Below are 14,474 nucleotides of genomic sequence, written 5' to 3'. Positions count from 1 at the left end.
GATATCCTGTCCAGCTGTTCTGAGTCTTTCTGCCCAGCAGAATGGGGATGGCCAGTGCACCTGCAGAAGGGTTTGTCAGCACTTCTAAATCAATCTGAGTTAACAGGGGTGTGAAAACTTGTGCCCCTGATCTCAAACACTGTGGAGAAAGTTCACTGCAGAGCTGGGAGCTTCATTTTTCTCTTTGCTTTAGGGTTTGCTTGCAGGGACAGAGGGAGACAGGGACTGCCTGGGTGGTTTTGATGGAGAATTAAGACACAAACACATCTAACAGCTTTAATACTCCAAACTGGCTTCATAGGTCTTACATAGTGAAGACAAAACTACCATTCAGTAACAGAAAAAAATAATTTAATTAAACACAGGACTTTCCTAGCCACAGTGTTTCCTATCTTGCATCATGAAACAAAAGCCAAAAAACTTTCCCTTTAAGGCAAATTTCTTACCCTCTGTACTTCACTCAGCCTTGGTGAGCTTCAGATTTAGTACAGCTTGGTTGACTTCCCCTTCTCTGCCACTTCAGCAACCAGGCTGCAAATATTACGGGGAAAAATTTCCACAAATCATCCCTTTTAATTATGTTATGTTTAAAAAACGTTTTTACATGGAAGGGGCTTAATGATACAGCTTTCTATGAACTCAAAGATAACATAAGGATCTTGGTCAGCATTGACATAAAAAGCCTCTTCATAAAAATCCTCCAGGGCCTTGACATTGCTGTAATAGATGTCCAGGCGCTTCTTAATATTTTCTTCCTCATCTTTGGGGTTCTGCCTGAGCCGGGCCTGGATCTCTGGAGTGGGAGCTGGTCTGAATGTGGTGTGGTATCTGCAGAGGAGAAGAAATGACACAGTTTCAGCCCAGCTTGAGGACACAGCAGCCATTCCTGCAGATACTCCATGCTTTTACCTATCAGAGCTCTTTGGCCTCTTGCTGTTCTAGGCTGGGGTTTTAAAACACAAATTGGAAATTTCAGGGCAGGGAAATCGCTGTCATTGCTGCCCTCAAGAATCCTGGATCCTCAAAGGCCAAAGGTTTTTCTGGAGATGGCACTGGGAGTGTTTATCTGCTCCACACAAGGAGAAATTTCTATTTCATTACCCAGTGCTCCAGGTTCAGAAGCATTTCCAGATATTTTACTTGTAATCTTTGATTCCTGTCTCGAAAAAAGCATCTAAAAAAAAGTCTAAGCTTAAAACATAAACACAGCCCTGTGTCCAGCATTGGACACTGTCACTTAAAATGTGTTTAAGCCTCTCAGATATTTAATTGCTAACATCTTTATGTAGAAGCAGAAAGTAAAAAGAGGTTAATTCACCTAAGATATGTTTTGGTTATTTTTAATTTTCCAAAGGCCAGAATTTGGCTTCCCTCAATCCACAGTTGTGGCCTCCCTCACTTACTTCAGCAGTAAGGAGGATTTTCATCCTCAGAGTCCGGTAGCAGTGCCACAGCCCAGCTCAGGGAATTCTGATGATATTCCTGCAGTGCCAAAGGCTCCCAAAACCCTCTAAAAGTTCCTTTGCAATCAAGTGTTTAAATTCCCTGTTAGAATTGGTAATACTAACTCTGAGTAAATGTCTCCTCTGCCCTAACACGAAACCATCCTATCCCTCTTCCCGTACAGACAAATTTTCTGAAACTTTGGGGATAAATGCAAAACCAAGGAGAGAGCAGAGTCTGTGTTTGCAGAGCTGCACACACTGATGTGGACAGGGAGTTCATTGCACATGGGAATGATTTAGGGCACAGCTGAAGGCCACCCCTGCCCTGCAGCCAGAGGGGCAGCCTTTACACCGTGCCAAGGATTAGACACAGCACCTAAAACAATTCAATTCAGGGAGAATTGGTGAGGAATAAACCCCAGAGTGTGGGAGAGGGAAGCGTGTGAACTGGAGCAGATACTGAACAGCCTAATCCTAATGATGAGAAATGCAAAGATGTAGGAATGATTTGCTTCAGCCTGTTCCTTTCTGCTGAACAACCACATTGCTCATTACTAAAGCAAAGAGAGCAGTTACAGCAAATCACTGCTGCTGTCACAAGTTAATGTTGCACCTCGAGTGAGATGTCGGAGTAATCACCCATCACTTTGGGACAAATCCACTCCTTATGGCCTTAATCTTTGAGGGTTCAGGATTTGTCTTTGATGCAATAGGATGAGCTCAGCCTTTAGAAAAGTAAAATAAAGGTTTAAAATTTATGTGTGGGGAATCATAAAAGCAGACCACAAGTGAAGCTGTGAACACATGCCAACCCCAGCAGGTATTTGGGAAGATAATTTTTTTTGTGATTTGTCCTCTGGAAATCAAGAGTGGAGAAGGCAGGAAAGCTGAGGGTCACTGGTGAGACAAGGGGATGTGACACCAGTGAAATGAACCAACCTTACAGTGACTCAGTGACACAAAGGAGTCTGCTCTGCTGAGCAGGAAATACATTAATACCTCCCAGCAGACAGGACCATCACAGGAGCCTGGGGAAGTAAAATGCAGCAACTTTTCCATTTCCCCTGCTGGGAAACCTTCAGAATTCTCATAGGAATATCTGAAAACATCTGCATTTAGGCTAGGTTTCAGACATCTTCCCTCACCATTATTTTACCAACCAATTTAGTTACCATTAAAATGTTAGACCTGAGCTATTTGCTGCTGCAGATTTCAGGCACCAGCATTTAAACCTCCCCTTTTGAGGAGCTGCTGCAGCAGGAAGGTGGGCTGGTGCTTCAGGAGCTATGAAAGTTTTAACTTTGCTTTTATGGAATCCCCTAAGCAGGAGTAGAGCATTCCTGAGCTCCTTAGATTTCTAAGAAGCTTTTTTGGTGCTTTCATCTCCCCGGCAGTCAGGAAAACGTTCCCCAAGAGCCAGGAGTGCTCACCTCTCCCCAGTGACAGGATCAGTCCTCCGCTGGGACAGGCGTTCCATGATGGACTCCTGGGGGAGATTAAAGAAGAACACCCTGTGGAGAACACAACAATTAAGTGCATTAACATCCTGAGAACATCTTCTGTGACCTTCAGAGTGGGAGTTAATCCTCACCAAACGAACAGCAGTGGTGGCAGTGACAGTCTCCCCAAAGCTGCAGTGTCACAGAGATGAGCACAGCATTTCTGCATAGCTTCTCCTCGTGTCTGGTTTGGCCTGCAGGCTCAGCAAGGCAGGGGCTCTGTGGCACAGGGACTGTGTGCTGTGTGCCCTGACAGCTCAGTGTGGGGGAATTGCAGCTGGAGCCTCTCTCAGTTTGTCCCAGCCTGTTCACCACCCAGCACTTCCCTCTGAACTTCTCCAGATCCACTTCCCAACCCATGCAGCAAACAGAATCACAGTGGCATGCCCCCAAAGGTAAATAAAAAAAACTCTGCTGCTCCTGTCAAGGACAGAGAAAGAGCTCGTCTGCCAGAATTATGCATTTCTCCAGTGCCCATGAGAGGGATTTTCCTCTCGCTGTTTCAGCTCACTTCCACTCGTTTTGCCCTTGTCTCCCCCCAGAGTGAGTCCTCTGCTCTCCCACTACTGCCCTGCATCCCTCAAAGCAGGATGAGTGGCAAGACAGAACACAAGCCCCATGATGCTGGTGACAATTCCCTGTCCCTTCCATCAGCACTGCCAGGGCACGGGAAGCAGCTCAGCACGGCTGGGCCTTGCTGGTGACACTGCTAAAAGGAAATATTAATGCTGAACGCTTCATCTGAAGATCAGAATCTGCAATTCCCATTGTGCCTGGGTGAGTGAGAGTTGCTCAGCATCTGAGAGAGGCAGCCCCACAGTGTCACTGGGGTGGTGCCTCACCAGGAGCAGCTTTTCACTGGGGGATGGAGCAGGACTTGCCAACCTATTTCACAGAGATGACACAAACACCTTTACGTGGATGAAGGATACAAAACCAGGAAACAACATACCCCACATGCACCCAGGGACATCCCACTGTTGCATATAAACTGTTGTGCCCACCTCACATTGATTCCCTGTCTTTTTGGTTCATTATACTGGTCCTGTTAATTTTATATTTGCGTTCAAAAGCTCCTCAGCTGAAAATTCTTGACAAACTGCTCACGCTCAGCAGTTTGTCAAGAATGAATCCCCTGTCCCCAGCTACTGGAGACTAGAGCAGCTCTGCACAAAGATCACATTTAACAATTAGCTCAGAACAAAATAAAAAATAACGCTCCCTTTGAACCTACAAAAATAATTTTTTCCCAGCAAAGCACAACCTGAAGGCTGTAAATACACTTCTCTTTACAACACACCTTCTCCTGCTGCTGCCTTCAAGGCCAGGCTTCCTGTTTTCATTTTTTGTCTGCTTCTCACAGGAGATACTGCGTGGTTTAGACAGTCACCAAAGGAACATTTTACACTGACTGGGTGGGATCAGACCAGATGAAAGGCTGAGCTTTACCTTGGCATGCACATAGCAGATTACTAGAATCCTTTGTAGGATTTAAAGTTATGAAAATCATCTCTCTTTTCAAATGTTTACAGATAATGACTTCTATTCACACTGTGGTAACAAAATAACAGCCAGGAATAAAACATTCAAGATCTTGGAGATTCCAAAGACAGGAAAAGAACAACCGTTTCAACACTCTTTTATCCCTTACACTCTTAACATTTTGTTTTTCTTTGTTTCTGTTGCCCAATAATGGCACAAAAACGTGATTGTCAGAACAGGTAACATCTGATGATGTGTCTCAAGATGAATATTCTAGTAGAGAGGAACAACATTTATACAGTCATGATAATTGATACAGCTTCCTATTATATCCTGAGATAAACAAACCCACTGAAGGATTATAACCTGGCATATCAAGAAAGCTTGTCGTAATTCATAGTTAGGAACACAAAAAGTATTATGGTATTTGAAACAGAGGAGCCTAAAAAACTCCACTTAAAAAGCTGCCAACAAAATGAACTCTGAAAGCCTTGTCTGAGACTCCCTTCTTTTCCAAACCAAATGCTGCTTATTATCCAGTCTGGTGTCACCATGAAAGAGGAGTGTAGGGGGAAGATGTGGGAGGGTGCAGACATCCCTGCTAATGTGGATTTTTCTTCCCCCATGTGCACCGTGTAACAGCACACACAGAATTCACTGTACAGCAGCACAAATTCCCAATCCAAGGGTCCTTCCAGTGGAAGGTGGGATGCCTTATCCTGCCACTCCACACATCTCCCACAGATAAGAGAAAACAACACTCCCCAGAGCTGTCAGTTTAAAATCGTTCAGAGGCAGAAAGGAAAAAAAAAAGATGAAGGGGAAAACCATTGACAGAACTACAGTCTAGATTTAAAATACTTCCAATTAGAAAGCTTTATTACCATTTGGAAGAAGACATACACCCCACACAGTCTATTACACAGCCCCAGGAGGTTTACTCATATGAGTAAAGCCTATTTACATAGGATAGGCTGGGAAGTGCTAGCCTTGGCTATCTGATACATCTCCTGCAGCTCCTCAAGGTACTTCTCAGCAACATTTGGCCTCTGTCCTTGCTCAGGCTGCTGTGACTGTGATCACATAACAAAGCTGACCCTCCAGCTGCCCAGGTAACACATTTATTGGATTTCTGTTGGAAATCCTCATAACTTACAGGGCTGCACCCATGACCTTGATCCAGCAGTAACTGGAACAACTCCCTGCAAGTCCTGGATTCCTCTCCAAGCACAGCTTGGCCCCTTCCACACAGTGAGTGTGGATTTCTCACATAAATGCATCCTCTGTAAAGCTCACTTTAGGAATCAGCCAGGCTTTGTAGGTTGTAATGTGTCACAACTCCTATCAAGGGGGAATATGAAACAGATGTCATCAGGATTGGTAGACAGGGAGGCGAGGAAACACAGCCTCATATCAAAGTACACGACATTACCCTGCTGGATTAGCATCCAGCACATCCTCTGCCACAGCTCCCAGTTCAGCTGCAGGAGGGGAGTGGTGTCAGTCAGCAGCAGGGTGAGGGAGGGCTGGGCAGAGGGACACCAGGAATCCTCACTCCTGTGCCACAGGGTCAGAATCCACCTGTGGGCAACCAAAAAAAATCTCTGGCATCCAGCTGGAGACTGTGAGGAAAACTCGGTGCAGCCTCTGAGGTCTCTGAGGACAAACATCCCCCTGAGTCCCATTGAGTGATTCCTCAGCACAGCTTTGTCCTCTCTCCTTTGTTCCATCTCCCAGGAGAGGGATATGTGGGAAAAGGTCCAGTCCTGTCAGCTTTTATAGATGATAAAACTGTGAACACAAATGTTAAAAGGCACAAAACATCCGTGTGTCAGAATCCTGCCTCTTCCTCACTGTACTTGACATCACTTATCTCATCTAGTGCAGCTTCCAGATACATTAGAGAGATTAAATTCCAACAAATTAATAATGATGATGACACCTTTGCTGTGTACCCAGTCAAATGAGAACTTGCTGCCTTTGGACGCTGATGAAATGTATTCCAGCCCTAACAGCTGGAATATAACTCTGTTTTCCTACCAGCCATCTGGCATTCCAGAAGAGTATTCCAGCCACTTCTGCCTTCTGACTATTCAGACAGTGTCATCTCAGAGCCTGGAGGTCACCAGGGCATCCTGATGCTCTCCCTGGCAAACGGAGGGAGGAGAGGGAAGAACAGGGGTGGCAGGTGTTATTTCAGCCTGGATGGTGAGACAACATTTTTGGAAAAATGTGTCCCAACCACGCCATAAGTGAAGGATTTGTGACCCACACAACAGCATTCCACTAATCCTGAGATGCATTTGTTCCAGATGGCAACCAACCCACTTAATCCAAGTTATTAACAACTGGCAGTGCTCGGTGCTTATGGTCCTTCTGAGCTTGGCTGTCTGGCTAGCTTGCTCTTCAGATACCATACAAACAAGTTATTCCTTTGGGTCCAGATTTCAGACAGAGACGTGACCTTGCTTGGAAGAATGGAGTGGACTCACACTTGGTGTTGCTTAGGAGGGTGTTTATTCAGGGCGAAGGCCCAGGTGGTCAAAGCGTGAGTGGTTGCAAGAGTTCTGTCTTGCCCTTATGAACACGGGCGTTACTGATGGAAATGAAGGGGAGGGGTTTAGGTACCGGGGGGCTGGACTTCGACATGTAAGGGAAAAAGGGGTGTGGATGTTACCCGAGGCCTGGCAGAGCTACCTGGCTTTCCAGAGCCATCAGGTACCTGGGAGTGTCCACAGATAACATACAAAGTTATACGATGGCCTAGGCCAAGCTATCAGAGACATACAGTAGGGATGGCCCGGGCCTATTATGTGAGTTGATTACAGCCATTAAGGGAAGCGGAGTGGGGGTGGATGAACACTTACAGAAACTTAATACCAAAAATTACAAACATTTTAGAAAACCCAAAATGCACACTGCAACAGGTGCTGTCCTCACAAGAATTTATTTTATGGTGCTTTTCCCATTTTCTGGATAGAAGCACACTGACTTCAAACACCTGTAAGGGAAACATTTTGGGTGTTGCTGTAAGAGAAGCAGGTGCTGTGTGCCTGAACCCTGGAATCCTGTGCTAGGGAATAAGGAATGCTCCTGCTAAGGACAGTCCCTTTCCAGGATGGCTCCATTGCCCCGCCAGCTGCCTTCACACCTCCAGAGAGCTGAAGCTCTGCCTGTGAGCCAGGTCCTGTCATTTAAGCACAGCTGCTTCATGAGGCTGACCTAGATGGATCCAGATGTTGGCTGTTCTAGACCTGAGCTAATATTTACTTAGGTCAGATTCACATCCTTGGCATTTCTCATTACTTGGAGTTGCTCTGGATTGACACAGGCGGAATGGAGCCCAAAGCCAAGCCCTTTTAACAGAAATAGTGTCTGTGAAATTAGATTATACCATGAAATCAAACTCATACCTGGTTTCCGTTTAAGGATGTAAAGACAATACAACAGGATATCTGAGACAGGATCCTGATCCCTACCTGGCTTCTAAAAACAGAGACTACTGACTTGCTTGTGGCTACAGCAGGGCCAGGTCAAGCTTTGCAACAATTTAGGATGCTCAAATTAAAATAAAAATACAGCACCAGCCAATACTGGGCCGCTTTGAATGCAGCTTTTAAACTTTTGAGTTGAAACTGCAACTTTAAAAATAGTAAGCTATTAATCTTTCCCTTATTTTCTTGACTCCTATATATCTTCTCCATTGCAGGCAGGTACCAGCTGCCATATTCCCATTCTTCACGCTCTGCACTCTGCAAAAAAAAAAAAAAAAAAAAAAAAAAAAAAAAAAAAAAAAAAAAAAAAAAAGGCCCCTGCTGGCCAATTCTTGTTTAAAATTGTGCATAATTGATAGTGGCAAATCTACCCCAGCTGTGTCTAAAACCTCTCCAGGGGCAAGAAAAACACTCTCTGTGACTGTCATTAACTACTAAATTAGCAAGTGCTCCTGGCAGTTTACAACGTACCACATCAGTCTGCTTAAAAAAAAAAATAATAAAAATGTGAAGATCAGATGCCTGTGTGATGTCAAAGTTACAGCAAAGTTTGCTGGCAGAACTTTGACAGACCCTCAGCTAAATCAGAGCCAAAAGAACAGGAAGGAGAGAATGAAAGAAAGAGAGTGGAAGAGACACAAAGTTACCTCCTTTTCCAGGCAGACAAATAGAAAATGTCAAATTCAAGGCTAACAATAATTGTGCCTTCCATGAGGCACAGAACATGTTACTCCATATGGAGATATCAACAGTGTTCCTGATGCTATGGCACAATTCCCCATGGAAAACAACTCTCCTGGAGGATTCTGTTCTGGCAATGCAAAGGCTACAAGTTTTGTAATTGAAATAATAAAGCTGAGAAAGAGCTGAGGTTGAAGTGTAAGGATGCTGTAGGTCCTAAAAAGCCACCACAGGTACAGTCCTGGTGTGATCCCTGGCACAAACACAAGCTCCTGCCTTTGGTTCACAAAGCAGCCAAAGCAGGTGGGGAAGGAAATCACAGAGTTCTCACAAATATGTGGAAAAGCCTAGGGGGCACCGTGGACTGAACTGGCAAAGGGACAAAACCATCTCTATAAATTGTCCTGAATTTGGGTGAACTCTAAGACTTTCATTGTTAAAACTGACCATATTATTAGCTTTTAAAAGTTTCAAAAAGTGCACAAAACTGTACAAACTTCTGGATTTTACAAGGAGAAATGAGCAGGATGGCAGTTTTGGTCAGGGTACAAAAATCATCAGCATTCAAAAATGGTCTTTTCCTTGGGTGGCATCACAGAGTGATCACAACAACATGACAAATCAACATAGTGGTTCAACTTGACAGGTACGAGGAGGTTCAGATTTGAGTCCAAGTACCTAATTCCAGATAAAACCCTGACCATTTCATCTTTGTTGACTTTCCAGCCAGAGATACTGACTTGGATCAATCAATTCCCTAAAGAACATCCCTTTCCCTATGGCATAAAGACACCTTGAACCTGAAACCTTGGCTAAGCCTCTTCTCAAGCCATGGCCCAGACACAGGATGCCAACACGTTATATTTCCACAATTACATTCTGCATCCCCAATCCCCCTCTTAAAAATTCAAACTGGTTACACAGATCCCATCTACCTTCTCCCAAGGCTTGTTCAGGGCTCAGTGCAACTCTCACCAGGTGTTTTGCCCATGGGTAACCAGACTACAAAGGCTCTGCTGAGGCTGCACCCCTGACTCAACATGAATCACAGTTTATTCCCTACCCTAAATACTCCTCCTGCATGTCTCTGCAATGGATAAAATGATCCTTATCTCTTATTTATGGAAGGAGCTGTTCGGAGGTTTTATTCACTGATTTCTTTCAAACTCTGGGACATCTTCTGATGAAAGATGCTTGATTCTATTTTGGGAAGTAATTTCACCCTCTAGGTTTCAACCATAAGGGAAAATACACTGCATAAACACTAAAACACAGGTTAATCAGCACAAGTGTTTTGCTCATTGAGCTCTTACAATGATTCATGGCATGGCAAGCTATTTCCAGACTCTGGATCTTTTCAAATGGATGCATTTCTGTCAAATAACTACAAAAGGCAGCTAAGTGGGACACTATTCCCAGAACATGGCTGCTGGCCAGGGGAGTGAGGTGAACAACATCCTTCGTGGCTGCAGATGTTCCTTCCCCTCAGCAGCAGTGCAGAGTTATGACTCTGTTAGATGTTTTCCACCCCCCAGCTGCATGAGCTGGGCTCCACCAGCCCAGACAGCTGAGGGGACAGGGTTCTTCTGTGTCCCACCCCAACAGCCTGCTGGCTCAGGGGTGGCCCAGTGGGTGCCACACCAGCTCACACTGGTGCCTGTCTGACAGAACAATGGACTGGGTCTGTAGCCGGGATAAAGCAAAGCAGTTCCATGGAGTCACAGCAGCAAGGAACCCCAGGCCTTTGGGCAGCTGGAGCCCTTCCATGGTCTGCAGGACTTGGGGCTGTGCAAACATGACAGAGCACAGTGAAAGGCACACACAGAGAGCAAATGTGTTCATAGGAGTGGCTTCGATGCATTTTTTAAAGCTCCTTTAGAGGAGGCAACATTAACTCCTTCTGTGTGTAATAAGTGGCTTGGATGCATTAATACCTGCATCCTGAACTGCTTTACATTGCTCCCCTCATTTCTATTCTTTGCCTCCTCCTTCCTCTCAGCTGTTATTCCAGCATCTTTGCATTCCCCCCGGAGTTCATTCCAGCGGTGTTTTATGAATCACAGAATAAGATGGCAGCCAGCAGTGCTTTAGAGAAGTGTGCCTGGCACCATTCCTGCCCTGCACAAGGTTAATCAAACCCCTCCTCAGATAATCCACAGCCTCTGCAGCCCCAGAGGCCCGAGGTCAGGAACCTGAAGCCTCTCCCCCAAATGCAGGAGTGTTTCCTCAGATCCCTGTGACCCTGCCCTGCAGTAATTAGATTCTGCAAAGCAAAGCTGGAGCTGAGCAACAGCTCCAGGGTTAAGCACCAACAAACTCATCTCAGGACTGATGTCTTTGCTACCTGTCTGCAGCTTGGCACCAGCACCTCCTGCTCCTAACAAGGGTAAAACCTATACTTTTCTTCCTTATTAAATAAACTGAATCAAATTTAGAGTAAATGATGCTTAACCCCCACCCCCAACATTTAAACACTAACTTTTGTCGTTAGTAAGGTATTTGGTATGTAAAAATAAATAAAAGGACTGACGCCGAAAAAGTGTGTGATTTGGGGGCAAGGGGAGGGAATAAAAGGATGGATTATAATGTGTCATTTTATATATGTGTCAAAGGAAACCAATTTCATAATAGGGAATAAAAATTCCCTGTTTAAATACTGTCAAATAAATCCTCAAATGTAATAGGGTTCACTTCTGGGGAAAGGAAAACTAAATCTGATTAAATATTAATGTGGCGTAGTATTAATTAAGAGAGAAAAAAGTCCATCAAGAGAACCCCAATATGTTTACTGTGTCCCCAGGAAGCTGGAAAATTTCACAATCAAGTGTGTAAATGTTCTAAAAAAGGGTCCTGAATATTTTATGAATATTTGTCATAAAACAGAAATAATAACCACTGTGCCGAGCTATTAGAATTAATATTTATGCTGCCCGCCATGAAATATTCATGGGGACAGAGAAAGGGGGGCCCGTAAGACAAGAATTAATTTACATTGGGCTTGGTTTACCCGCTGGCTTGATGTTTAAAGACGGCTTGACAAGGCTCCATATGAATCCGTCAGTCACTTGCAGCGGTAGGTGGGGTGAAGGCAGAGGGAGGCAGGAGGGGGGAGCGGGTCCAGGCTGCTGACAGCTCACAGATTGAGTTTCTGACAGCCCTTAAAAAATCTAAACGGCCCCCCACCTTTTTTTCCTTCTTCCATTGCCCAAGGCGCTCTGTACTGCCACCGTTCATCCGATCTCCCCTTCCATCTGCTGAAATTAAGGAATTAATGAGCGCTATACACTTTACAGCAGGCCCCAGGAATGTTTACTGGTGATTAAATTATAATGCAGCCGAGCTGTATAATTCATGAACCAATTAAAGGAAGTGTTAGTTGATTTGATGGGATGAGGACGTACAAAAAGCATTTAACTAATAGGGAACCGTGGGCTGCCGGGCGCTTCGGCTTTCTCGGATTACGCGGCTAATTGCTCTGCTTTATAGGGCTGTCACAGATAGCCATACATATTTCATTGTTCTCAAATACTTCAATTGTTTGCTTTCGTGTTGCTGCTGTAATATGTAGAAGCCCAGCCAAACTTCAGTGTAGTTAAAGCACTACTCTGCAAAAGCAGGTTGCTCTGGGAGGAGGGAGGGACGAGACGGGCACGAGGAGAAGGCTGGCTGAAAAGGAGTAACTTAAAGCCTCAGAGTTAAATGTCACTCAGCAATTACATGATTAAAAGCTGCAACATATGATAGTCTTTTGTTTTACAACTTTTTGGACACTAATATTCTATGCTGACTTCACTGTGGAGAAAATATTGGTGCGCTGAGCTGCCTTTTTGTTTTTCTAATACCGAGGAGTGAACGAAGAAGGTGGAGAGGAGAGTGCATTAAAAAAACCCAGCAAGGAAGAGCAAGATTGCTGTGGTTATCAAGAATAATACATCATGTTTAAACTTCGGTGGTTTGATATTCCAAAGCACACGAGAGATGAAGGAGGTTGATTTCCCATCTGGGAGAATGCTCGGTGTCTAATTCAGAGAGCTGCTGAGTCGTGCGAGCTGCTCATCCCAACAACTCCAGTTTGTTGCACAAGGAATGGGGGAATTCCCCATTCCTGCTGTTTCACAAAGCACTCCCCCAGAGTTGACAGGCCACAGGGTTTGATGAAACAGATTCTCTGGATTTGAAGGGGCCTATCAGTCAAGTTACTCCTCAGTCAAAACAGGCACATCCTTCCAGCAGTGAAATCCCCAGCCCATTGCCAGAGGTATTGATGAAGAAATTAGGTACAATTAGATCAACATCTCACACAGGCACTGTTTTGTGGTTAGACCGTGGAGTCTATTGAGTAAACAAAAAGCTGGGTGAATATTGGATTTCTTTAGCTCAGTGATGAAGACTGCAGACCTCCGTGTGTCCCTGGCAAAGTGTTTTTTCATCCACCTGAGGGACTCCATGGTAAATCCTGACCTCTATAATTTGGAGCTTTCCATTCCTTAGTGTTGTACAAACACCAGCTCAGCAACTTCCAAGATAAGTTATTATGCAAAGTTTATAATCTGGCTCATCTTTTTCCTCACAGCTATTCCCTTCAGGATTTGGGTTTGGAAAGCAATCCCTCTGGAGAGAACTCCACCAGAAATCAGAATGGCTTTGCAAACCAGTGCAGGTGTTCAGCAGGGAGGCAAGAGACATACATTCAGTGAATAGTTACTTTTTTTCTAAAAAGAGCAAACCTAAGTGGTGCCAGAAAGAAGCAGCTGCACATCCCAGTTCCCAGGGCAGCACTCAGACTAGCAGGCTTGGGTCAGTCTGGGTGGAAAAAAAATTGGGGTACTAAAGAAAAAAGATTCCTCATACAGCTTGACAATGATGTCAAAAGGCATGCAATTAAAAAAAAAAATATTCCCTTTATTCAGAACTACCATATATTGATAGTTTGTCCCCAGTTTCTGGGTTCAGAGGTGCAGAACTTTGGCTTAGTTGAACAGGTAGGCTCCGAAATAAGGGATAATGACACCAGTCACACAGCAGGGAAAACTTGTCATCAACCCACTGGGAGGCTGAGTAAAATGGAAATTGGATTGCCTGCTCTAGAAAACAGAAAGGTTAAATTGTCTGGGAGATAAAGTTGATCCTAAACTCACCTAAGTGGGCAGTGCCTCAGTTGTGAAATCTGACTTTCTAGATAATCATGGGGACATTTCTACACCCTACATGTGATCCTGGAGGGCTTTGAACTATCCATTGTAGGATTAAATACATCTGCAATTTGGTAAAATCCATTTCATTACATTTCTGACGTTCAGCACCTGGGACAGCAACAAAGAGTGCCGGTTAATAACAAAAAAAAGGTGCTTGTGCAGAAAAGATGAGCTCAGACTCTTTCCCAGGAACAGTGAGCAGCACTGTGGGCATTTCATGGGAGAAAAGCAGAGGTGAAAGCAGGCTCAGGAATCACTCTGTGCCAATGATTGCTAACAGGAAACGTCAGAACTTGGCAATGTCAAGGAATCAGAGGCACTGAAGAAAGTATTTTCTTTGTGTCTTTTGAAGTACCCTGGATACAATCAATCACACAGAAAAAAACTCCTGTATTTCGGTTCAATGTGGAAAGGGTTATTTGCATTTCAATATGTTCAGCTTATCCTGCCAATAAAAACATGGAATCATGAAGAAGAGATCAGGCCAGTGGAGTGAAAAACAAGAGATGACACCCTGCAGACCTTTCAGATAAAACAACTTCTTGTTTGTAACATTTCTGTTGACGTCCCAATATTTCTGAATGATTGGGTTTTCAAATGAGATCAGTCAGCATGCAAATAAGGAAACAGGATCAAGACATCTCCCATATCTGATTGGATAGAGAAATTATCAAAAGA

At 44.3% G+C, this 14,474-nt stretch overlaps 1 protein-coding gene across 2 annotated transcripts in view; it reads right to left on the bottom strand.

The window, feature by feature from the left end:
* Positions 1–347: 347 nt before the first annotated feature.
* The window catches only part of AK8 (adenylate kinase 8), a gene marked incomplete at its 5' end in the record, with an annotated part of 66,437 nt that continues 52,310 nt past the window's right edge, over positions 348–14,474 (bottom strand). For both annotated transcript variants that reach the window (XM_083876131.1, XM_083876132.1), the window contains 2 exons: positions 348–828; positions 2,876–2,956. In XM_083876131.1, coding sequence (XP_083732257.1) covers positions 588–828; positions 2,876–2,956 — 322 coding nt within the window. In that variant the 3' untranslated portion in view covers positions 348–587. The remainder of the gene's footprint in view (positions 829–2,875; positions 2,957–14,474) is intronic.

This window comes from Zosterops lateralis (assembly GCF_965231275.1).
Source record: "Zosterops lateralis genome assembly, chromosome: 20".
NCBI classification, from domain to species: domain Eukaryota; kingdom Metazoa; phylum Chordata; class Aves; order Passeriformes; family Zosteropidae; genus Zosterops; species Zosterops lateralis.
Note: the sequence above shows the minus strand (reverse complement) of the source record. Positions and strands in the feature narration are given on the sequence as shown.